This window comes from Canis aureus, chromosome 6, assembly GCF_053574225.1.
Source record: "Canis aureus isolate CA01 chromosome 6, VMU_Caureus_v.1.0, whole genome shotgun sequence".
In the NCBI taxonomy this organism is placed as follows: domain Eukaryota; kingdom Metazoa; phylum Chordata; class Mammalia; order Carnivora; family Canidae; genus Canis; species Canis aureus.
Window position 1 is genome coordinate 4,979,313 of NC_135616.1, and position 23,682 is coordinate 5,002,994.

The 23,682-nt window shown below is 44.4% G+C and overlaps 1 protein-coding gene across 1 annotated transcript in view; it reads right to left on the bottom strand.

Moving 5' to 3' along the window:
• Window positions 1–284: 284 nt before the first annotated feature.
• LOC144315097 (uncharacterized) overlaps window positions 285–23,682 on the bottom strand; it is a 36,556-nt gene continuing 13,158 nt past the window's right edge. Inside the window, exons 3-6 of the mRNA XM_077899694.1 lie at window positions 15,578–15,641; window positions 12,359–12,505; window positions 3,406–3,524; window positions 285–3,108 (exon numbers count right to left, since the gene is read on the bottom strand). Coding sequence (XP_077755820.1) covers window positions 2,972–3,108; window positions 3,406–3,524; window positions 12,359–12,505; window positions 15,578–15,603 — 429 coding nt within the window. The 5' untranslated portion in view covers window positions 15,604–15,641 and the 3' untranslated portion in view covers window positions 285–2,971. The remainder of the gene's footprint in view (window positions 3,109–3,405; window positions 3,525–12,358; window positions 12,506–15,577; window positions 15,642–23,682) is intronic.

The following is a 23,682-nucleotide window of genomic DNA, read 5'->3' on the forward strand; positions in this document are numbered from 1 at the left end:
TTGAAGTCTCCGTAGTGAGTCTCAAGCGTTCCTCAGTCCCAGCTGGCGTGAGTCCTATCCCTGTTGGTGAATCTGGGTCCCACCTTCACTTTTTCAGAAGCGGGTGTGGGGACCCCAGCCACATGGGCTCATGTGACCCTGCAAAAGGGAAGGGGGTCCTCAGCAGTCCAGGGAAGGGGCTGCTGGCTCAGCTGACCTTCCCCAGGCCAAAATAAACAGGCTCTTTGTGGTCATTATTTTAATTAGATAATTTAATCAGGCTTGACATGCCTTCTATACACAGACAAGAGCACGCCCGAAGTGCCATGGGGTCAGTGATCCTGAAAAGGTCTGATTTTTCCACTCACTCCTGGGTACAAAAATAAAGACAAGCTAGGAAGAGTTTTATTAACTCATTTTTCCTTCACACAGTACCACTGAATTTTTTCCAGAGGTCTAGAAAAGAAAACAAGCCTTAGTGCCAATTTTTTTTAAAGGAAGTTATTCATTTTTCCTAATCTTCACGAAACAGGGTGATTGTGGAAAGCCCTTGAGACAACTTGCGTTCTCACGCAGCTGCCCTGGGTGAGATCAGTCCCCGGTGGAAGCAGTCGAGCCCTCCTGGGTGCATCTTCTTGAAGAAAGGAAAGGGGGCGGAGGAAGAGAGGCAACAGAGGGGCAACAGAGGCAAAATGAGGATGCTTTTGTGTTTTTTAGAAAAGCAGAATTAATAGGGAAAAACAATACAAGTTCCTTCTTTCTTTTTCAGAAGCAACATAATGCTCTTGCTGGCAAGGGGATCACAGAAATATAGAGTCCTGGGTCAAGAATTCTTTTCCAGGAAGACTTACTTTTTCTGCTCATCCAAAACTTTCTTTTAACCTGAAGGGTGGTCTCAGTATTTTGCTTCCCTCAGAGGCTGTGTCAGGGCATCTTTGGGAGCCTGGGTCCCTCCCTCCCACACTGCTGCTCCCTGTTGGAAAGGAGACCATCATGTTACCACTTGGCCACTTCCCATGAGTCTGGAAGTGTGAACCACTCTTCATTTTTCTTAAGCGACCAAGGCCAGGAACTTGTATTTGCTTTCCTGATGCTATAAACTCTGAGGCACCCCTTGCTCAGTAAAGTCACCTCAGCAGCTCTGTGTCAATGATCCCTCCTGATTCCTTTCCCTTAGAGCAGCTCCAGACTGACTCTTCAAAAGGTCAGACCCAGTGATCTGCACATATTCGAGATACCAATAGCTTGTGACTTCAATGTATTATAATCATTTTCTTCCAGCTTTTGTGATTTGATCTTCACTTTTTTTTTTAGTGTCTTTTGATAAACCAAATTTCTCGTTTTAATGACTGTCAAATCTATCATTATTTCTTATTTATGGCTTGTGCTTTTTTGTGTCTTCATTTGAAAAAAAATCTCCCCCCTCCCCCAAATGGCATAATAATATGTTGTTATAATGTTTTCTGGTGTCTATTTTCTGATTTCATATTTAAGTTGTCAATACAATTACAATGAGTCTTTGTAAGACCATCCTTTTTATCTACTTTCATTTGGATAACTATCTGTCTCTGCTGCTTTTATGACATAATCCATCCTTTTCTCAATCATGTGCAGTGACATCTGTCACTTATCAAGTTTCTACACATGTGCCTCTGTCTCCATATATGCACATTAAAGACAGGAGTTCCTTCTGAGAATTTCAATTCCAATCCAACAACCCTAGGGTTTATTCCAGCCTGCCCCCTTAGCTTATTTATAACTCCTTTCTCCAACAGTGAAAAACATGGCTCTCATTATTTACAATATATTTACTTCTTTGCTCTATCCTGGAATAAACACAAAATATTCTCAATTGTTTAAAAAAATTGGGGTGGGGGCAGACCCGTGCACAAGCCAAACAGGACATTAGCATCACCCCAAAGAAACAGGTGTGGAAGAGAAAGACCCAAGTCTGCCTGTCTCCCTCCATTGCTAAGAGCAGAGATCTGGATCCTGGCCCACCCCAACTGCAAACATAGCAGCCGTGCAACCTTGCACATGACAGCACCCACCCCACGAGTAGGGTCTGAGGCAGGGATTAGGATAAAGAATGTAAAGCTTAGTGCTGAGTCTGATGCAGACAGTCGTGGGATGGTGGTCCTCACTCTGTGGTTGGCTCCACATTCATTCACCCTCCTCAACTCAGAAAAATCCTCCCAAATTTTCCTCCTGTCTCATTTTGCTGCCAAAGGGAAACCCATAGAGAATTATAACAAAGAGGATTTTGTTTCTCTGCTGAACGCACTCGAGGAATTGGTTTGGAGACGTAAATGCAAGGTGTTAACACCTGCACCATGTTTTAATCTATTCTTCCAAGTTGCTTTGGGTGCCTTGGAGGTACTGTCCACCCATCTGGAAGCACAGGAAAGCAGGACAATGTGACTTCTGTCTTTGCAGGCCACTCAGGCAGAGCCAGTGAGGCTCCTAGATGAAAATTTTAGAGCTTTGCTTTCCACTGAACCATGATGCTTTCCCAAGATGTTGAAATATCTAGAGGGAAACATCTGGGGGTGAGTCTGGGGGAGGTGAAGACAGCATGGAAGAGCAGAGCACCCTCCCTTCAAAGCCAACTTTCCAAGCCTGAGCCGAAGGAAGTTCCATTCCTCCCCACATGTCTCTGCCTGGCTAAATATAAATCCATCTTGGTTTATATTACGCTGCCTCTAATTGAATCACATTCTTCATTTGTTTAATTCAGAAACAATAAGCCATCCTGAGCCTTCCCCGGGAAGCCTGCCACGGCCTCGGCAGGCCTGGTTCCCAGGCACGTTGGGTGGGGCTTGGCATCAGCACCTTACCCAGGAGCACTTCGGGGTCCCAATGTAGAGATAGTGAGTGGGCCGACTTCAGGAAGCCCTTAACATGACTGCAACATCAAGGAGTCCAGTCAAAAACCTAATGGCCACCAGATGCTGAAGAAGCCTTTCTGGGCATTCACCCTTCGCTCTTGACTTTAACCAAAAAGTCTTAAGTGAAATTGGAACAGATGGTACTCCTTTGATGTGACAAAGTATCTGCTGCTGAGCAGAGGCCAGCAGCAGCTCGCCTCGGTGGTAGAGCATTCGGGAACCGCGCTGGAAAATAGGGAGACTGAAAGAAGGGAGAGAGAAAGCAAAATGGTCATGGTTTGTAGAGAATACGCTTTTTTATAGGAAAACCCAGGCAAATCCATTAAAAACTGATAGAATTAGAATTTAGTAGAAGCCTGGTCATACATCAGTACCTAATGCCAGTAACTCTAGGAGGTCTTGATTTATGGTTCAGTATGAGTAGCCTTCTTCCATTCACCTGGCAACTACTGGGCACCTCCTGAGTGCTGGTGGGGCTGCAGGTGTGGGAGAGCCAGCAGAGAAGAGAACAGAGGCCCCCCTCCGCCCTGCAGCTTACCTCCCCGGGAACGAACAGGAAAGAGGAGACCAGTAGATACCAAACTTCCCACAGTGAGACAGGCTATGGTGAAAATCAGGCCATGTGAGGGATGCGGACAGGGCAGGAGGCTGCTATTTCTGTAAGAAAAACAGAGAAGTCCTCTGCAGAGCTGATGTTGGGTGAAGTTCTGGGAGAAGTAGGGGCACCAGTAATTGAAACTGAAATCCAGGCTAATCCCATTTCCCCTGACCCATCAAAGCAGAAGAATTATCTCCAGTAGATACCAGGGGAGAACAACATCTCACAGAGAGGGCATTGGGAGGGGAGGGGCTTGGTGGGTCGACCAAGTGGTATCGGGGGCAGGAGACACATCAGTAGGACATGAGGCAGAAGCCAGTGGGGGACCTCTTGCAGGGCCTGGAAGGCCACAAGGAGGACTGTGGCTTTCACCAGTTACAGGTTTGCAGCAGAGAAACAGCATGATCTGACTTTCTGTCAAGAGAGCAGGACACTCTGAGACAACCATCTCACTTTTAAAATGGCTTTTAAAGGTGAGATGGCTTTTAAAATGGCTGCCATGAGGAAAAAAACAGAAACAAAATAACAAGTGTTGGCCAGGATGTGGAGAAATTGGAACCCTTGCTCACTGTTGGTGGGAATGTAAATTGGTACAGCCACAATGGAAAAGAGTATGCAGTTCCTCAAAAAGAATTAAAAATAAAATTACCATATGATCCAGCAATTCTGCTTCTGGGAATATACTCAAAAGAATTGAAAGCGGGGACTTGAAGAGATATTTGTACATCCATGTTCATAGCAGCATTATTCACAATTAGCCAAAGGGTAGAAACAACCCAGGGGTCCATCAAAAGGTGAATGGAGGGATACCTGAGTAGCTCAGTCATAAAACGTCTGGCTCTTTGGGCTCTGGTCATGATCTCAGGGTCGTGGGATTGAGCCCCAGGTTGGGCTCCATGCTCAGCAGTGAGTCTGCTTGAGATTCTCTCCCTCCCTCTCCCTCCCCCCAGCTAAAATAAATAAATTAACCTTTTAGAAAAAAAGATGAATGGATAAACAAAATGCAGTCTATACATACATGGACTAAAAAGGAAGGAAATTCTGACCAACATGGATGAACCTTGAGGCTATTAAGCCAGTCACAAGAAGACAAATGTTGAATGCTTCCACTCCTCTGAGGTCCCTGGAGTAGCCCCTGGACACAGCCCCCTTGGTGTTCACCTGTCTCTGGGCCCCTCATCCTCACCCTTCAGACTCCAGGGAGCCCATTGCCTTCCCAAAGCCTTCTTGTGGTGAGGCAAGCAACCTGGATTTTGCTATCAGGCTATAGAAATGGCCTGTTCTTCTGAATCATGTGTCCTTCTGGTAAATTATGAAATAAAGCCAAATAACAGAAAACTATCTCTTAAATCCCATCAGTGACTAGTGAAGAGGTCCACGCTGCCCTTAGGTGCTATGAATCATGCCAGTTTGTAAGTTTCTGGTCCTGTATTTGTGCCAATCTGCCTTCCAAAGAGGTACATGTGAGAAGCTTCTAAATTTGGGAGATTCATGGACTCAGGAGCCAAGCTGACTGGTGTCCACTCTCTGGACTCCCCGTGGGGGCTCAGGTGAGGCCCCGGCCACCTCCTGTTAGGTCATTGCCAGTTCCCATCCTTCTAACGTCTTCCATCTCAAGGCCAAGCTCAGAGTTTCTGTGGTTCTGGGTTTTCCATTTGATGTGGTTTTTGAAAATACAACTAATCCTTAAAGAGCATCTCTTATTTCAAATCACAGATCGAGGCTATTTTCCAGGAAGAAGTTAAACTCTGCTCTGAACTTTCTCCTTCCCACTCTCATAGTGACCAGTTAGTTTAATTCACTGCTCAACTGAGATTGATGGCACAGGAGGCAGAAGGTGTCCAGGAAAAGACTTAGAGAACTGTCCTTGTCACCCTGTTCCCCTCCCAAGGCCAAGGCAAGCACCACCATGTGCTGGGTCCATCCATGGAGCTGTGAGCCGTCCATGCAGCCTGCCTCTTAGGCTGGGCTCAGGCCTCACCACACCAGCCACAAGAATGTTCTTTCCCATTCTCTCCCTGGGCCTCCACATTCTCCTTTATGAAGAAGGAGTAGCAATCTCCAATAAAAGACAGAAATATAAAATAATATTGGCTGATGGCCGAGCAACAGCTGAAAGTTATCACTTTGCTTCTTCACATTTCTCTGTCTGTGGATATTTGCTCTAAAAAGACACATTTTCCCTGTAAAGTGGTTCCATGCTGTTTCTCATAGCAAATGTGATGACTGAACAGACAACAATTCTCCATTTAAAGTTTGCATTTTCACACGGTCCCAGGAAGTGACTTTTTTCAAATGTCATATTTGTGTGCAGTGTAGCTTACAGACACTGAGTACCATCCAAAGTTCTTTCTAGAACTTTGGTCAAAGTGACATCCAATCCTACCATCCCAGTGAACTGTGAACTCTGCATCCTCTTCATCAGGTCACAGCAATATCGGGGGGCGCCTCCAAAGTGGCAGAAGGTATGGCCTTTGGATGCCACCCGGAACACCGGAACCTGCAATACTGTGAACCAAAGTGAGTCCTGGGGGAGCTCAGATCTGCCTCACACCAAGCAACAGCTGGTACATCGCACTGCTTTCGGCCCTCGACATGAGCTCATGTTATCCTCACAACAATTCTACGATAGAGATCCTTGTGTTTTTCAGAGAACCTGAATTCTGCTTGTAGAGAATGCTGTTGATGACACTCTGGGATGGCAGGCATCCCACCCGGATGCCTGAAATGTGTCATTCCTGAGATCCAGGCTTCTTTGATCCCATAGTAGGGAAGGGCTGATGGGGTGGGCCCTGTTGGGGAATTCAATTGCAGGGGAAACTGAGGGAAAAACCCATTGTTAGGGATGGGTGAACTGAGGTGAACACCTTCAGCTAACAAGGAACAGGTCAGAGTCACATGGAAGGGTGGCAGAGTTCACTGCCGCCTGCCTGCCTGCCAGCCAGAGACTGCCCTGATTCGCTCCTGCTGATGCACACCTGGTCCTGGCCAGGGGAGGGGACCAAAAGCTGAAGAGTTCTTCTGACATGTCCCCAGGCTGCACGTGTCTGAAGCGGCAGCGCCAGCGACATTGGCTGGGCTGAGGGCAGAAGCAGTCCCGTGGGGCCTGCACAAGGTCATTTGCGGATGGACACCTAGTGGCCATGAAGAAGCATCAGCGCCACCACGGTCCCGAGCACCAGGTTCCATCAGACGTGCCTGGGTGCCGGGCATTAGCTCCAGCGAGGGAATCGTTCCAGAGGAAAACTGAAGACAAGGGGCTGAGGATCGGTGCAAAAGCTTTGGAGCAAAGGGGACATGCCTTCCATTTTAGTAGCAGAAGCCCTTCTCTGTATGTGCTCACCAGGTGCCATGCAGGTAAGGCCCTGGACACTGGAGAGCTACACACAGCGGACGCAGGTGTCCAGGGGCTCCGCGTCCACAGGCCTCTCATGGGGCTTCTCACCACTTACTGAAGCCAGGCCTTCCATGACCCTTTTGGCCAAGTTCCTCAAGGAATTTCTATATACACACATATATTTTTTTTTCTCTACTTTACATTTTGCTTTCGCTCCCAGTAAAACTCAGCCAGGCTGAGTCCTCTAGGCCATCTGCAAGTTTGGCTGCTCCCAAACCTAGGTTTCTCTAGGCTCAGCGTTGGTGAGTCCCATTCCGCTTCCATCTGGGCTCCGTCTTCGAGATCAGCTTTCAATGTGAGCAGAAGCCCTCACACATCTCTTTGGATGATGCCTTCCCAGTTTCTCTTGGAAACATAGCTTTGCTTTTCATCCAATTATCAAAAGAACACATGCATTCAAACAAGACAGAAAAGAAGAAGAAGAAGGTAAAGGTCACCTGAAATCTGGTTTGCTCCTGGTTAGATGAACACTTTTACATGGCCAAATCAGTATTTCTAGCTTCTAGAAAGTAGTAAGGCACATGTAGTGAGGCACAAGGGGGGAGGCAGATTGGGTTTGGCCCCCACCCTGTTGGCCTGTCTCTGCGGCGGCCACACGCAGGCTGCCCCTGGGACGCAGACAGGCAGCTATAGGCAGCTCTGCTGTCTCTGCCACCAGCATCCTCTCAGACTTAGGAATATTGAGGCCTTGCAGGCAGAACTTCTTTGGGCACATCAGATAAACAAATTATAACTGCCAGGTGTTCTCGAGAGACCTTTGCCCACCTAGCGTAGGAAGCCTACTTCCTCCGTGATGTCATGCACCATTCCCCTGTCTCGACCTCTCCCCTGGCATAATTTACTTTTTGACATGGATAATTCAGCTGTTTGACAGACTTTCACTAAGACAGGGTCTTCTTATCCTTTCCTAAACCAAAGGGATTTTGCAAAAACAACAGGGTGTAAACTCTAAGCAGTGTTAATCCCAGAGGGGGACGTTCAGTGACCCAGGACTGCCCAGCAAGCCAACCAGTAGAAAATCACCTCCCACACTGATCGATGGACCTCAGGCCTAGGAACGGTGTCACCAGAGACACTGTCAGAACCAGGTGTCCCATAAGCAATCGGATTTGACCAATCGTCTGCGTGACCTGTGAATTATGGGTCCTTTTCTTGCAAGTGTGTTTTATAAGCACGACGTTGGCCAAAATCCCCATATGGCTGGTGTCTGGAGGAACAGAAGGCAGAGGACAGTTGAGCTAGCAGGGTGGGGAGACATCTTGAAGTTTGGGAAGAGGTAAAGTCCCACCCACTGACGAAATGGGAGCACTCCAGACCTGTCCCTCCTCCCCATGTGCTGGGACCCTCTCCAAATGAATGGGAAGCTCATGGTGTGGGCAAGGAGTGGGAGGCTTGGTGCTGGGAGAGGGAAGCTGGCCAGCTGAGCCATTGGGCTTAAGAGGAGGAGAATGTGAACCAGGTAGCCTGAGGGCAGCAGGGAAGGATTCCTTCTCCTACACTCTGCATGAAGTCAATCAGCAAACTGCCAATTCCACCTTCCCACAGAATCTGAATCGCCACCCCCATGGCCATTCCCTCTACTCAGGCCCCCACCTCCCTCACCTTGGTTAGACAGAACCTCAGCCTCTCCTGGGCCTTAAATCTGCTGTCCTCTCCCACCCATTCATTTTCCATTGTCCACGTTGCACCACACACCCCTTTGATTATTCGAGCTATAACTATCCACTGTCTCCCACGCTGCTCTGAGCTGGTTCCCCAGAAGTTCTTTGAGTGAGGGTCCAATTCTCAGCTTGTCTCCACCTGTGCCTTCATGTCAGCTTCAAGTCACTTCTTGCTGCCTCCCACAGCGCTCCTGCCGAATGCCCCACAAGCATCTGTGTCCTTCTGTGCCCCGCACCCACTGTTCTGGTCCTTTTCCGAGACCAACTTCCTCCCTTTTCCCCTTGCTCACAATCCAGCACTTACAAGTCACTGAATTCTGTGTATTCCTTCCTGGTCCCACCAGATTGGGTGATTTTCATCAAAAGCAGAGATTCTCAACTCTGGCTGCACATGAAAATCTCAAAAAAAAAAATTTTTTTTTTATTAAAAAAATTTTTAAAAAAAGAAAATCTCCTGGAGGGTAATTGGGGAAACTGCACCAATGTCCAGGCCCACCTTTCCCTAGAATAATTAAGTCCACCTCCCCGGGGGGTGCACTGGGCCAGGTGCCAGAGGGCCAGGTCTGAAGGCTTTTGGCCAAGCCTCTGCTCCCCAGGCAGCAAGTTCTTAGCTGTCATAGCGCTCATCATACACTGAGAACTGCCCACGTTGCCACCGCACGGCCAGCAGTAGCACCATTTCGGTCATGATAATCCGGGACAGGCGACTCAAATATCCAGGCTTCTCTCTTGCTTTTTCACAGTTCGAAGTTGAAGGCAGTGCCCATCTTCATCACCAGGCTCCCTTCCAAAGCATGCTTTGACACACAAAGAGCCCACACCTGTTTGCTACTTGGCCCACTAAGACATCAGGTGCTGCATCTCTGTCCACTTCTGTTGTTTTGACTCAGGAAACAAAGCCAACAAGTGAGGCCACACGTTGGAATGGAGTTTTCCGGAGGCTCTCAGACTCTGGCCGCAGGTGCCAAAGCATATCTGCGCAGAAAGGCTCTCTTAGCCGTGGTTTGGACAAAGAACTGTTCTCGTCATTGTTTATTATGAAGAGCCTGCAGAGATCCCCGCAGATTAGTGCACAGGGCCCGTGACTCTGGCCTCTGTTGACGGCTCAGTGACTGTCATTGTTTTGGGAGCACAGCTCATAACATGAGCTAGAATCACTCAGGGCCAGCTAATCAGAAGGAAGAGGTGATAACAGCATCTTTATGATATACAGTTATGTGATAAGATGCAGACGTAATGAGAACTCTTTTCTTCTGGGAAAGATTAAAGACATAAAGTCCTGGCTTAGGAAGAAAAGACTCTTTGTCCTGCTGAAGCAAAGTGACCGGATGTCTTGATTTAGGTGGAACAGGGTCTGATGCTTTAGGACTTGTCCCCCATCTGTGGTCTGGGGTTATTTCCCTCTGTTTGCTAGGTTCCTGAGGCACCACTTAAAAGGACCTGAAGTCTTCTAGGGCTGCCTTCCTTCCTCGGGAAGTAGTGGTCCCACTCAGAGACAGGGGCCGGCTCATCCCAGAGAGGAGGCCAGGGGAAGTGTGCCCTGAGCTGCTTCCTTAGTACCCATTTTTGGTGGGTGCAGCTTCAACAACTTGAAAAGACCTACATCTGCAATCCAGAACCGGCTCCCTGCTGGTCCCCTTCCACGGAAGCTGCTCTGCTTTGCTTCCTGCGAGGATCCATCAGCTGGACCCATCGACCAAGTCAGAGGAATAGGAAGAAAGATCCAGAGATTGGGAACTGTTATCTTCTGAGTTGGTGACCATGCTGGAGTGGGGTGAAGTTGGGAGTGGGGAAATGAGGAAGCTGCTAGTAACTCACCAGCCACCTGGCCTGGGACAAAGTGAGTTTCCTTCTCTATGTCTCTTTCTTCCCCTGAAAGGATGGAATGAAAGACCAATGCTGTGTCCCCAAAGGCAAGGTCTAGATCCATTATGGTTGACCTTGGATCTCCAGCACCTTACACGGTGCCTGGGGCATGGCAAGGCCTCAGTAAAAACTGTTGAATGAAGTAATGAATGCCTTTGGGAATGGAACATTCACCTCTAAAGCTCCCTTGTGGCTCTCAATTCCATGATTCTTGCCAGGTTTTTTAAAATCACTCAGCCAACACTGAGCCCAACCCCTCATAACTTGGTCACTGTGCAATGAGTCCACAGGATCTGCCTAAATGTTTGATCCTCTGTGGGGATTCCCAGAGAAAACTGAGCAAAACTAAGCTAAAAGGAGAGATAGATCACATTTAGGGTTTTGCCTCTCGTTACCCCACCACCAACCCCCCAACCTGACCACCTCTGCCCAACACTCCCCTCCCCCAAGGTCCAGATCCCATGACCTCAGTGCTCTCCATCGCCCTGCCCTGCCAGGGTCTCCGCAAGCCCTGCCCACACCCACCTTTCCCTGCTCATGGTCCCTTTTTGCCCTGCAGTAGAGATAGATCACATTTAACAACTTCTCATTTATAAACCCTGCGGGATTGTGGCACGCTCTAGATTTGGAGACGGAAAACGTGATCTGAAACTTACTTTTGCCAAATATCAGTTTTTTGCCTTTGGATAAGTTGCTTGATCCCTCTGAGACTCAGTTTACCCATTTGTAAAGGTGGGTAACCGATGTAAGAATCACATAGACTCACACATGTGTACTCACACACTCTTGCAGGGTTGTCTTCATGATTACATGAGAAAATACACTGAGCATATTTCATAGCAAAAAAAAAATGCAATCACGTGTAATATAAGCCAGTGGTTATCTTCAAAACTGGTCTAAGTGGACAGAACATAAAAAGCAATTACCGGTGGGGCTTTGAAATCTGACTGGACAGTCATCTTAGGAGCATGCCAGACGCTCTCCTGATGCTGCCACTATAGAACTTTTGAACATCAAACAAATACAAATCTTCTGAAATAACATTTTGATGTTTTTAGTATACACAAATGAGGAACATGTAGATTGAGTTTCACTGCATACACACACTAGGCTTGCAGAGGAAAATCCTGGGGAAGAAATGTGAGATTTGGGAGAACCCTAAGGTATAAAAAAAATACAAAAATTCGAAAGAAAGGAAAACTCGTATTTCATGAGCACATGGTATTGGCCAGATGCTTCATGTACATCATCTCCCTTAATCCTCACAACACCCCATGGAATGCGGACTGCTGTCCCTCGTTTATAGATAAGGCAACAGGAGTTCAGAGAGAGTGAATTATTTACAGGAAGTCACCAAATATGCCAAAGCTGAGACTCTAGCCTGAGTCTCACTGAGGCTGATGCCACCGGCCACATTCTCCTCTGTCCCACCCTGCTTTGCAAGACACTGAAGTCACTACTGCCCCCTTGCACATAAAACGTCACCTTCCCTTAGAAAAATGTGATGTCCCCCATGCTCTGGACTATGATATGTTCCCATGCTGGGAATAGTCCATAAAATGGTCTCACTCTGAGAACGAGTGTCAGTGACTACTGTACTAAAGCTCAGGCAGGAACACACTTCCAAGTGCATTTGCTTATTTAGTAAATATTTGTATGTCTCAGGCACTTGGCCACATCCCAGCCAGGCTCGGGGAAATACCATATTTGGGAACTTTACACTGGAGCAGAGACTCTTTGATAAACAGTGTGGAAATGACCATGAAATTAACTAGGACTTCTTGGCTTCACTGGAGGAATCTGGCTAACTCTCCCACTCCATTTTCGGGGGCGGCGGGGAGAGGGCATTAGCTTCCTACCTTCCCATGAGAACAACAGTCTGCTGCTTTCTCCAGCCTTATTGGAGTCTACCAGCAAATAGGGTGACACACTTGTCAAGGCAGTGACCCACACAAGCATCCCATCAGACCTGAGGAAGTGCTGGCCTGTGCACAAGGGAATGGCCACCTGACTCCTTAGGTCTGCAACCAGAGCTGGACAGGTGTTGGAGAGGCAGAAGGGAATGGACACTCCATGTGACATGTGCATCCTATCCTGGCAGTCTTTATACATCATCCTGTAGAGAAAAAGAAGGGAGGAGCTTGTTGAATGTCAAGGCCAGTGGACATGGTTTTAGTTGAAGGATGCACCAGGCTGAGATACACCTTGTGCTTGACCATCCTGAGGCTATTCTATCCTCCATGAGGAAATGCTGTCTCACACACACAAGCCTCAGAGATGTTCAGTTACAAGAACTTGCTATTAAACAAATCAAAGAGGGACACCCGGTGGCTCAGTGGTTGAGCATTTGCCTTCAGCTCAGGTCATGATCCCGAGGTCCTGGGATCAAGTCCCATATTGGGCTCCCCACAGGGAGCCTGCTTCTCCCTCTGCCTATGTCTTTGTCTTTCATGACTAAATTTTTTAAGAATCTTTAAAAAAATAAAAATAAAAAATAAACAGACCAAAGAGGAGTTTCCAAACTCATAGGTCAAAAACAAAAACAAAACAAAACTCCCAGGAGAAAGGTTTCTCAATGCATTTTCGTTTTTGTTACCCTAATACAACCATTATCACAACTCCTGAGGTGAAAATGGTTATTGCTGCTGTTGCTATTCTCATATTAAACATATGAAAACCGGAACAAAGGGAAGTTAAGGCATTTGCCAACACCCAACTTCAGTACTAACGCTGGAACTCAAACACAAGCTTTCTATCCAGAAATCCTATGATCTTTTTCTGGATTTCTCTTGGTATTTTTCTTGGTATTTCACTTGGCTGACAGCTTCTTGTGATAGGAATGACATCTTCTGTGCATTTGTTAACAGAGCCCAGTATCGATATGAAATGAAAATATATGACGATTTTAATACAGAGCTTGTGGTGGACACTTTTAGAAAATAACTGAAGCTAAACGATGAAGCTAAACAATATTAAGGACAATCATGTCTATTTCTTCTATTACCTTCCCATTACCTGTGCACATCATTGTAATCATCATGAATACACATTTTGCTTGTGTTCTCAATATGAATATATATGTGCCATTTTTATTGCCTACATAATAAAACATTACATTTCTGCACAACAATTTACCAACCCATTTCTCCATTTGGAGTTTTCAAATTATTTCTCCACTTCTCTTTTAAAACAGAGTTATGAATTCCAACTCCTTGCATGCACCTGGCTTCTTCTGACCAAGCTCAGTTAGCTCAATTTTACCAGACAGGTAAAATTCCTTTTTGTACCTGAGCTACTTATTAAAAATTAAAACTTATTGATTTATTTGTTTGTTTGCTTGTTTATGAGAGAGAGTGAGAAGCAAGCAGGGGGAGGGGTAGAGGGACAGGGAAAAGCAGGCTACCCACTGACCAGGGAACTCCACATGGACCTCAGTCCCAGGACCCTGGGATCACAACTCAAGCCAATGGTGGACACTTAACCAACAAAGCCACCCAGGTGCCCCCCAATTTATTAAAACTTTTTGGAGGCAGGCCAACTGAATCAGAACCCCTCTGGAAATAGGTGTAAGCAATCTCCATTTTAACATTTAACAGCTCCCTAGTGCTCTCACACACCCTGCAGTTTGAAAACCGTGAGTTATTTATTGGAATCTACATAAAGCTAGATGCTGTAGATAATTTAGTGCCTTTCATTTGTTTATCTGATTCTAGCTTAGTCTTCAAGTTCTTCCAACCATTATAAACCATCTCTCGTCCTCTTTTCCTAAGCAGACAAGGATAGTTCTCGCAGACTCTGGGTGAGGAGGAGTTGTCGAGGCTTCATCTCAGCCCAAAGAGGTAGCCACCTTTGATTTCTCAGCCCGTGACTGAGTAGGAGTCCAGGGAGGGGAAGGCCTCTGAGAATGTATCTGGCACTTTCTCCAATAAGCAATTACCCAACTGCTGCATCAACTCCATTATAAACACTCAGACCACCCAACGGAAAGGCAACATCAAGTCTCCTTTTGCAATCAGCTTGCCATGGTGTGTCTGTGTCTGCGTGTGTTACTAAATATAAAGCAGCCACAGAAAGGGTACATGAATTTCCCAAGATGGCTCCCAGAAGAACTCTAAAGAATGTCTGGGGTTTTTTTTTTCTTTACCAAAACATCTATTCTGTTAGAACTTGGGGAATACTTTTCTACAAAAGTCACTCACCAAAATGCTTTTTTGGTATTGGCAGCCCAGTATTTGCAAAGGCGCGACTCTTCTGTGAAATATGGTAGGAAGCTCTGGGCTCTTTCGGTATGAATTCATGAATTTGCTCATTCAAAGGCCTGTGCTCATCATTTTGCAGCAAGAGTCTGGGAAACCACTGAAGTTTGAGTTCCCAAAGTCAGAGCTACCCCTGCATATTGCATGGACCGGCAAAGCAAGAGGGCCAGGCTCTTTCACCGTGATTACTCTCAGGCTGGCCTGATGGGTGGCAGTGGTATTAGAACGTTATAAAGAAGAGCCTTTGGGTTTTGAAGTCAAACAGACCTGGATCTGAATCCCAGCCTGGCATAATCTTGTATGAGTCAGCTAAGCGCTCAGCTACTCCTGGATCTGCTTCTTTTTACTCCCTGTGGCTCATTTGCTCAGCACTCTACTTCAGCAAAAGCTACCCTGATAAACTGTTTATGAAAGGTTCTCATTGGTTGATGCTTTGCCCTTTGTAGTATAGCATCTGAGCTCTAGAAATAACCTAAATGCCTTAAACTTGTAACTTCCAAAATGATGATCCCAGGTTTGGGGCACACTGAACAGAGGTCCTGGTGGGGGAGCTCCAAGCTTCTCTCCCGCCTCTCCACTCACAAGCTCAACTATCACCTACTCGATTTAGCAGAACTCTGCCCAAGCCTGCATTTGAGAAAAATGAAACAGAAAAGTCCCAATTCTGTGGTAATCAGAATTCTACAACATGGGACACCATCCCAGAACTCCTTGTGTAATCACCAGAGCCTGTGAGTATGAAGAGCTACCACTCCGATGATTAGATTACGTTCTATGGCACATCTGACCTTTGGGGAAATTATCCAGGTGACCCTTAAAAGCAGTGTTTTCTCTGGCTGATTGCAAAAGAGGGAGGTGGAGAGATTCCAAGCAGAAGGAGAATTGGGCATTCACCTTTGTTGCTTTGAAGATGAAGGAAAACTAATACTTACTGAGCACCAATGGTGTGCAAGGCCATTTCCCTTTCACATCTTCATGAGGTATAACCATCCACTCCTATTTCACACAAAAAAAGAAGGAAATTCAATACAGATTAAGAATTTTCCAGGGTTCCTGGATGGCTCAGATGGTTAAACATCTCCCTTTGGCTTGGGGTCACAATCCCAGGGTCCAAGGATCAAGCTCCATGTCTGGCACCCTGCTCAACAGAGAACCTGCTTCTCCCTCTTTTTCTGCCCCTCCCATTCCACCCACTCCACCCCTTCTCATGTGCATGCTGTCTCTCTCTAAAATAAAATAAAATAAAATAAAATAAAATAAAATAAAATAAAATAAAATAAAACAAAATAAATTATTTTTAAAAAGCTCCTTTAAAATAAAAGAATTTTCCCCAAACTTGATAAGTGTAACTAAGATTCAAAAGCCTAGCTTCTCTTACAACTAAATAAAAAAAGATATCTTATTAAAACACTCTGTAAAAAATCAAATAGGCTGTTCACAGAAACGAAAATAGAAATGAACCATGACAAAGATGTTCAATCTCATTGAAAATTAAATATACAAATTATGTGAAATATTGCCTATCTATTCATATATATTTAAAAGTTTAATAATACCAAATATTAGTGAGGGTAAAAAATAACCACTCTCCTGTATTATTGTTAGAAATGGGGGATCCCTGGGTGGCGCAGCGGTTTGGCGCCTGCCTTTGGCTCAGGGCGTGATCCTGGAGACCCAAGATCGAATCCCACATCAGGCTCCCGGTGTATGGAGCCTGCTTCTCCCTCTGCCTATGTCTCTGCCTCTCTCTCTCTCTCTCTGTGACTATCATAAATAAATTTTTTTAAAAAATTAAAAAAAAAAAAAGAAATGGAATTTGGAATATCCTTTTAGGAGACCAATATAGCAAAACTTATCAAAATTTGAAATACACAAAGTCTTTGACTCAGAAATTTCTCAGCTAGGAATTTGCCCTACACACTCACAAAAGTCTGCCAATGTGTCTGTATAAGGATGGTCGCCACAACATTATTTGTAATACAAAAACAGTAACAACATCTTAAATGTACAATAAGACATATGATAAATTATGATTCATCTTCACAATACAATATGTACATAACAGAAAGAATGAAAATGAGGTCAACCTACATGAGCAAGGATCAAAAATAACCAAGAGGGCACCTGGGTGGTGCAGTTGGTAAAAGCATTGGACTCTTGATTTCTGCTCAGGTAGTGAGCTCACTATTGTGAGATCAAGTTCTGCATTGGGCTCCATGCTCAGTTCTGAGTCTGCTTGAGATTCTCTCCCTCTGCTCCTCCCCACCACACTCTCTCTCTCTCTGTCTATACATATATATATATACATATATGTATAGACAGAGAAATATATATATCTATATAGAGAGAGATTTTGTGTACATAGTTTTCAAACAGTATATATTAGTTTACTATTGTAGTAATTAGTTTACTAATGAGAGTTATTGCCTTTTGGAGAGAAACTATAGAATATGAGGATGAGAATAGAACTTTTTTGAACTTCTTTAAAATAAAATATTAAAATATGCATATATATATATGTATTCACTTAAAATGTATACATACTTTATTTTAAAGCAAATTTACATAAGAGAATGTATGGATGTGTTTGTCTAATTATTTGTTTACTTAGATAATTAATAAAAATGGCTTGGAAAAGACTAAATTATCCACAATTCAAAGTCCATTCTGCAGAAGCTCCTTGTTCCTAAGGATAAGGAAGACATGAAACCAGGGTGAGTATTTGGGAAATAACACTGTGGAGCTGCTTTGTGCTGGGTAATAGGCATAAAGGATGATGCCAGGGTGCCTAGGTGACTCAGTGGTTGAGCATCTGCCTTCAGCTCAGGTCATGACCCCGGGATCCTGGGATTAAGTCCCTCATCAGGCTCCCCAGGGAGAGCCTGCTTCTCCCTCTGCCTATGTCTCTGCCTCTCTGTGTGTGTCTGTCATGAATAAATAAATAAAATTGTCAGACTGGGGAGGGGGGAGGTGGTATCACACAAAGGGAGGATGTTTAGGCCATCAAAAGTTGAAGTCTCCTTCCCTTCATAGCTGGCTGAAATGGCAAGTTACATAGGAACCCTTTCCTGACTCCTCTCACTGTCTCATGGGAAGTGGCTGGGGCTTTGCTCATGAATAAATAGATAAAATCTTAAAAAAAAAAAAAAAAAAAAGCAGGGGGATGATGCCATTTTAAATCCCGTCATTTCTGTCACTTTTTTTTTTTTTTACTTATTTTCGTAGTGGTTGCCCCAGAGGTAACAACTAACATTTGAATGCATAATGACCCAGCTCAGATTAATACCAACCTAGCTCAGATTAATATCAGCCTAATTTCAATAGTAGCAAAACTTTACACCTGTGCAGCCCTGGCCTCTCCTCCCTCATTTGCACTATTGCCAAGCAGATTAGGGCTTTATACTTTGTATGTCCATCAACACAGATTTATGTTACAGTTTTATGCAGTTGTCTCTTAAATGAGGAGGGGGGAAAAAGTTACAAACAAAAGTGTATTTACACCATCTTCTATATTTACCTTGGCAGTTGCCCTTTTGATACTTTGCATGGACTGATTTACTGCCTAGTGTCCTTTCATTTCAGCCTGAGGACTTCTCAAATTTTGTAGAGCACATCTACTAGGACAAATTCTATTTTTGTTTATCTGGGGATGTCTTGATTTCTCCATTTTTTGAAGGATAGTTTTACTAGATACAGTGTTCTTGGCTGACAGTGTTTTTCTCTCAGCACTTCAAATATATCATCCACTTAACTGTTTCCACCACAGAAAAAAAAAATTATAATTATGTGAAAGCTCTTTATCTTAAGTATCTATCGTAGTTATATGTTGTTTCTGTCTTGGTGCTTTGAAGATTTTCTCTTGTATTTGCCTTTCAACAGTTTTAACATTCTTTGAGTGTATCTTAACTGGTGTTCATTAAGTTTCTTGGATATTAATGTTTTTCATACAGATTGGAGAGTTTTCAGTCATTATTCCTTCAAATACTCTCCAATCTCTCTCTGTCTCTCTCTCTCTCGCTCTGTCTCTCTCTCTCTCTCTTTCATTGTCTCTCTATCCACTCCACTCTTCTGGGACTTCTAATGTTTTTGTTGGTCCATTTGATTATTTTCATCAAGTTTCTTAGGCTTTGTTCATTTTTCTTTCTGCTCCTCAGACTTGGTAATACTAATTGACCCATTTTCAAGTTCAGCAATTCTTCCTTCTATTTATTCCAATCTCCTATAGAAACCTTCTGGTGAATGTTTCATTTCAGTTGTACTTTTCAACTCCATAATTTCTATTTGGCTCTTCCTTATAATTTCCATCTCTTTGTTAATAATATCTATTTGGTGAGACATTATTCTCATGGTTTCCTTTAGTTCTTTGTGCATATTTAAAATAATTGACCTAAAGTGTTTGTCTAGTAGGTCCAATGTACAGGCTTCCTTGGGGATAGTTTTTATTGATTGCTTTTTTTCCTTTTTATAGGTCATATTCCATTTTTTCACGTCTTATAATTTTTGTTGAAATTATATTATATGTAACATAATGCTTATATTTTAAATAATATATAATGTAGAAACTCTCCCTTTCTCAGAATTTTGTAGCTGCTGTTCATTGCTACTATTGTTTTTTAGTGACTTTTCTGAACTAATTCTATATTTCTTGTTGTGCGTGGCCACTGAAGTCCCTTGCTGGTTAGCTTTGTAGTCAGCTAATGATCAGAAAGAGTGATCTTTAAGTGCCTGGAACCCAGAAGTCTTCCAAGTCTTTGCCAGGAACTCTGTGTGCATCCAATCAGTTTACACCTTTGCCTTATCCTTCATTTCCCACTTGCACAGAGCCCCAAAGTTAGTCAAAGATGAGAGCTTATAGTCTTATCAAGTCTTTCCTTTTTTTTTTTTTTTTTTTATCAAGTCTTTCCTGAGATGTGTAGATCCCTGTGCAGTCATGCGAACTAACATATGCATGAATATGGCTTTCTATAGTCCCGTGAACTTTTCAAATTTCCATAAGGACACCCCATTTTAAACTCTTCGGTTAACCTTTTGTTAGCCCCAACTATTATCCAGTGCCTCAGGTAGCTGAGATGTTCAACAATGGCGTCTCATTGTTTTTGACAAATACCCCTGGGGTAAAGGCTGTTCACATCTGGCAAGCTCTATGTCAGGTCAAATGAAGACAGCCTTAAGAATAGGGTCTTCCAGGGACATCTGGGTGGCTCAGTCAGTGAAGAGTCTGTCTTTGGCTCTGGTCATGATGATCCCGGAGTCCCAGGATCTAACCCTGCTTCGGGGCTGCCTGCTCAGCAGGGATTCTGCTTCTCCTTCACCTCTGCCCCTCCCCCCTTCTCCTTCTCTCTCTCTCTCTCTCTCTCTCTCTCTCTCTTGCTCACTCTCTCTGTCTCAAATAAATAAATAAAATCTTTTTTAAAAAAAGTGGGGTCTTAAACATTATATGTTCTCATTCATTTGGGGAATATAAATAATAGTGAAAGGGAATATAAGGGAAGGGAGAAGAAGTGTGTGGGGAATATCAGAAAGGGAGACAGAACATAAAGACTCCTAACTCTGGGAAACGAACTAGGGGTGGTGGAAGGGGAGGAGGGCGGGGGGTGGGGGTGAATGGGTGACGGGCACTGAGGGGGGCACTTGACGGGATGAGCACTGGGTGTTATTCTGTAAGTTGGCAAATTGAACACCAATAAAAAATAAATTTATTATTAAAAAAAAGTGGGGTCTTCCAGGGAATAAGCAGATGGATCAAATTATGACAGTTCTCTGGAAACGGGCCTTTGAAGGAGATCCAATCCCATTCTGCTCTCTTTAGTGGCTACCAGGCTGCTGGTTTTCACCATAAGTCACAGGCTATCTGTTTTCAAGACTACAATGGAGTGGGGGCAGGGGGTGGGGTGGTAGGAACAGTGCAAGTCAAAACATCATAAAGCTCACTGTTCTTATGGAGATTTAGCTATTTTTCTTGAACACTCCTTGGGTTGCTGCAAGCCTGGTTCATTTCCAGAGTTCTGAAAAAGTTGATTCTTACTATTTTTGCCAATGTTTGCATTGCTTCTATGGAGGAAAGAATTTTCAGAAGTCCTCACTGCACCATTTTTACTGATGTCACTCTATTTATTTAATTTAAATTCATTTAGATTTAAACAGCCACACAGGATTAGTGGCTACTGTATTGGATAGCACAAGTCTATAAAATACAATGTGAAGTCAGTTAGTCAATTGGAAATGAACTCTACTCTTACATAAATATACACCAATACAGTAAACTTAAAATCACAAAAACAAAATGAATAAGTTGTTTTAAATGTAACAAAAATGTATAACTTATAGAAAACCTTTTAAAACTCTTCAGAAATATAACAAGAAATATAGATATCTTTCCATATATATTTATGATGTGAAATGGGGCTACTGGAGCAGCCCGGGTGGTTCAGCGGTTTAGCGCCGACTTCGGCCCACGGCCTGATCCTGGAGACCCGGATCGAGTCCCATGTTGGGCTCCCTGCATGGAGCCTGCTTCTCCCTCTGCCTCTCTCTCTCTCTCTGTGTCTCATGAAATCTTAAAAAAAAAAAATGGGACTACTGAAGGAAAAGGGCTCCCATGTCCTCGATCACACTGTTACCCATTGATCTATACAGATTAGAGATCTCAACAGTGTGTACAGAGTTGGGGCTGACACTCCGGGCATGCCTAGGCCTATCCTCTTAACTTATAAAGAGATGTGCCACATTTTGTGTCATTGCTGTTTCTTCAGAGCTGTTCCATTTGGGTTCGTTTTTAAAGTCACTTTGCCTGAGTTCATCTCTGCCTTGCCCTCTGAGACCATACCCAAGGGCCAGTGAGCTGATAGGCCAGGGAGCAGCATATGTATCTCTCTAAGCACATGGACCTTTATTTCATGAAAACATTGGCTGGAAGATTTGGGGGCAGCAGAAGTACTCACACACCTTGTGCTTTCCTCGCCTGGAAAACACAATTCCCCTGACCTGATAACTCTGTAAGTAGGTTTGGTGGGACTACCCCAGTTTGGACACTGGAAGTCCCATGTCCTCAGAAACCCTATTCCCAGGCTGACGTGATAGTCACTTTATCTGAAGTGACATGCAGCAATAGCAGACGACACCTCGAATTCAGCTGGGGATAAAGGAGCATCCATCTTCAGCAGGTTTTCAGTTATAGATTGTCACATTTTGACTCCCCCTTTTTGCTGAAGAAATATCTCTTTTGTCAATCCTTTTTCATCTGATAGGGCTTGGGACAAGAACTTTAAGGTCTTATCCAAGAGCCAGAACAATGGCTGTGACCAGCCCCTGGAAAGGAGAGTCTTCCCATTTCTTCACAAGTGAACAGCACATACATGAAGCCCTCAGTGTAGACAGTATCAGCATTTCTTCTGCATGACTTGGGGTCCCCAGGTGTAGACATCCATGTCAACTGGGAGTGTCACCGCTTAGGTTGGTAATCTGACCAGCTAAACTCTGCCTCCAGCGTGGTAATGTCTACATGGCTAACTGTTGGGGCAGCTCCTTCGATTGTATGTACAGAAAGCTGTCAGCAATTTTTTTTAATCAGCTAAAAAGTCAGAGCCACCAACCATCTAAATGTTTGGCATTGTGCTGACAAAACCCATAGATTTTTTTTCACTGAGATTCCCAATGCCATGCTCTCCCTCTTCCTTTGCCTGGTTAATTAACTCTTACATCTCCTTTAGATCTCAGCTGAAGCTTCACTTCTGAAAAGACTTGCCAGGCCTGCCATCGCCCACCCCACACACTCACATAGCACCAGGCACTCTCCTTTTATAGCATTTCACATCATCTTGCAATTATTTGCTCAGTGGTCCTGGACTTGTGGGAGACAAGGATGTGTCTGCCTCGTTCATGGTTCTACCTGGCATGCCGCACAGTCCTGGCACATCGTGGGCACACGTTACACGGATCTGGAATGAACGGTGAGTGGCCCGTATTCAATTACCAGGCTCTCTCGACCTAAAACTTACAAGTACCTGTCATGTTAAGCTTTTCAAGAAACCAAATATCTTTATTCTTACTGGGATGTTTTTCTTTGTGCTTCTGGGGGAAAAATAGGAAAGTGAGTAACTAACATGATCCCAATTTACTATCGCAAGAGCGCTATAAAGAATGCAGGCCGCATATTATTACCTCCATATTATAAAGGAGAAACACTTGGAGAAAATGGGAGCAAAGAGGGGGCAAGGATAGCCTCCACCTGCTTTCAGGAGTCAGGTGCTCTTGACTGCTGGCACCACCAAAAATCCCATCTCTGGGAGCAGATGACATGTGACCCCCTAGCAGGTTGAGTGGGGAAAGTCAGGCTGGGTCTTATCACTAGCATTTGTAGGGAGGTTCTTCCACTTTATCCCTCATCGTCTTACTGCTTATTCTCTGGGCTGCCAGAAAGTCAGGCATGAAATGGAGAGCAGCTGAATTAAATAGACGCTGGTGCCTGCATTTTTTTCTAGTTCAATAAATTAAAGGTATATCGTTTTGGTTTCAAACTGATACACTGGGGTTTAGTGTTAGAAATTTTGCTCCCCTAGTTGGCTGGATTTTTTTTTAAAGGAAGACAGGAAGGGCCCACCTGGACTCCACGAGCCAGTGCCCAGCAAGGAAGCTGACAGTCGGTGTGAGACAGAGGGGCAGGCCAGTTGGAAAACAATTACCCAGGACAGCTCTGTATGTGCATTCACCAAGGGCTGACGTCTTACAGAGGATAGCAAAATCGGCCCAGCTTCAGGTGGCTCATGCTGGCTTACTTTGAGATTGCTCATAAAACTTACGACTAGATTAGTTACCCAGTAAAATAGTTCACCCTGCCATGGCCGAGGCCCAGGCTGTATTTGACAAGTGTCCAATTTAGATATTTGTTACCCATGATTCCAAAGTATGAATCAAAACAGACAAAATTCTCAGCACCTCCCCAAATGTACTTCCCACACTGTCCCTCTGTTACTCTCCAATACCACATCTCCAAAAAATAGGTCAGTCCTTCCATCTACATAAAAAGAATATGTAAAAA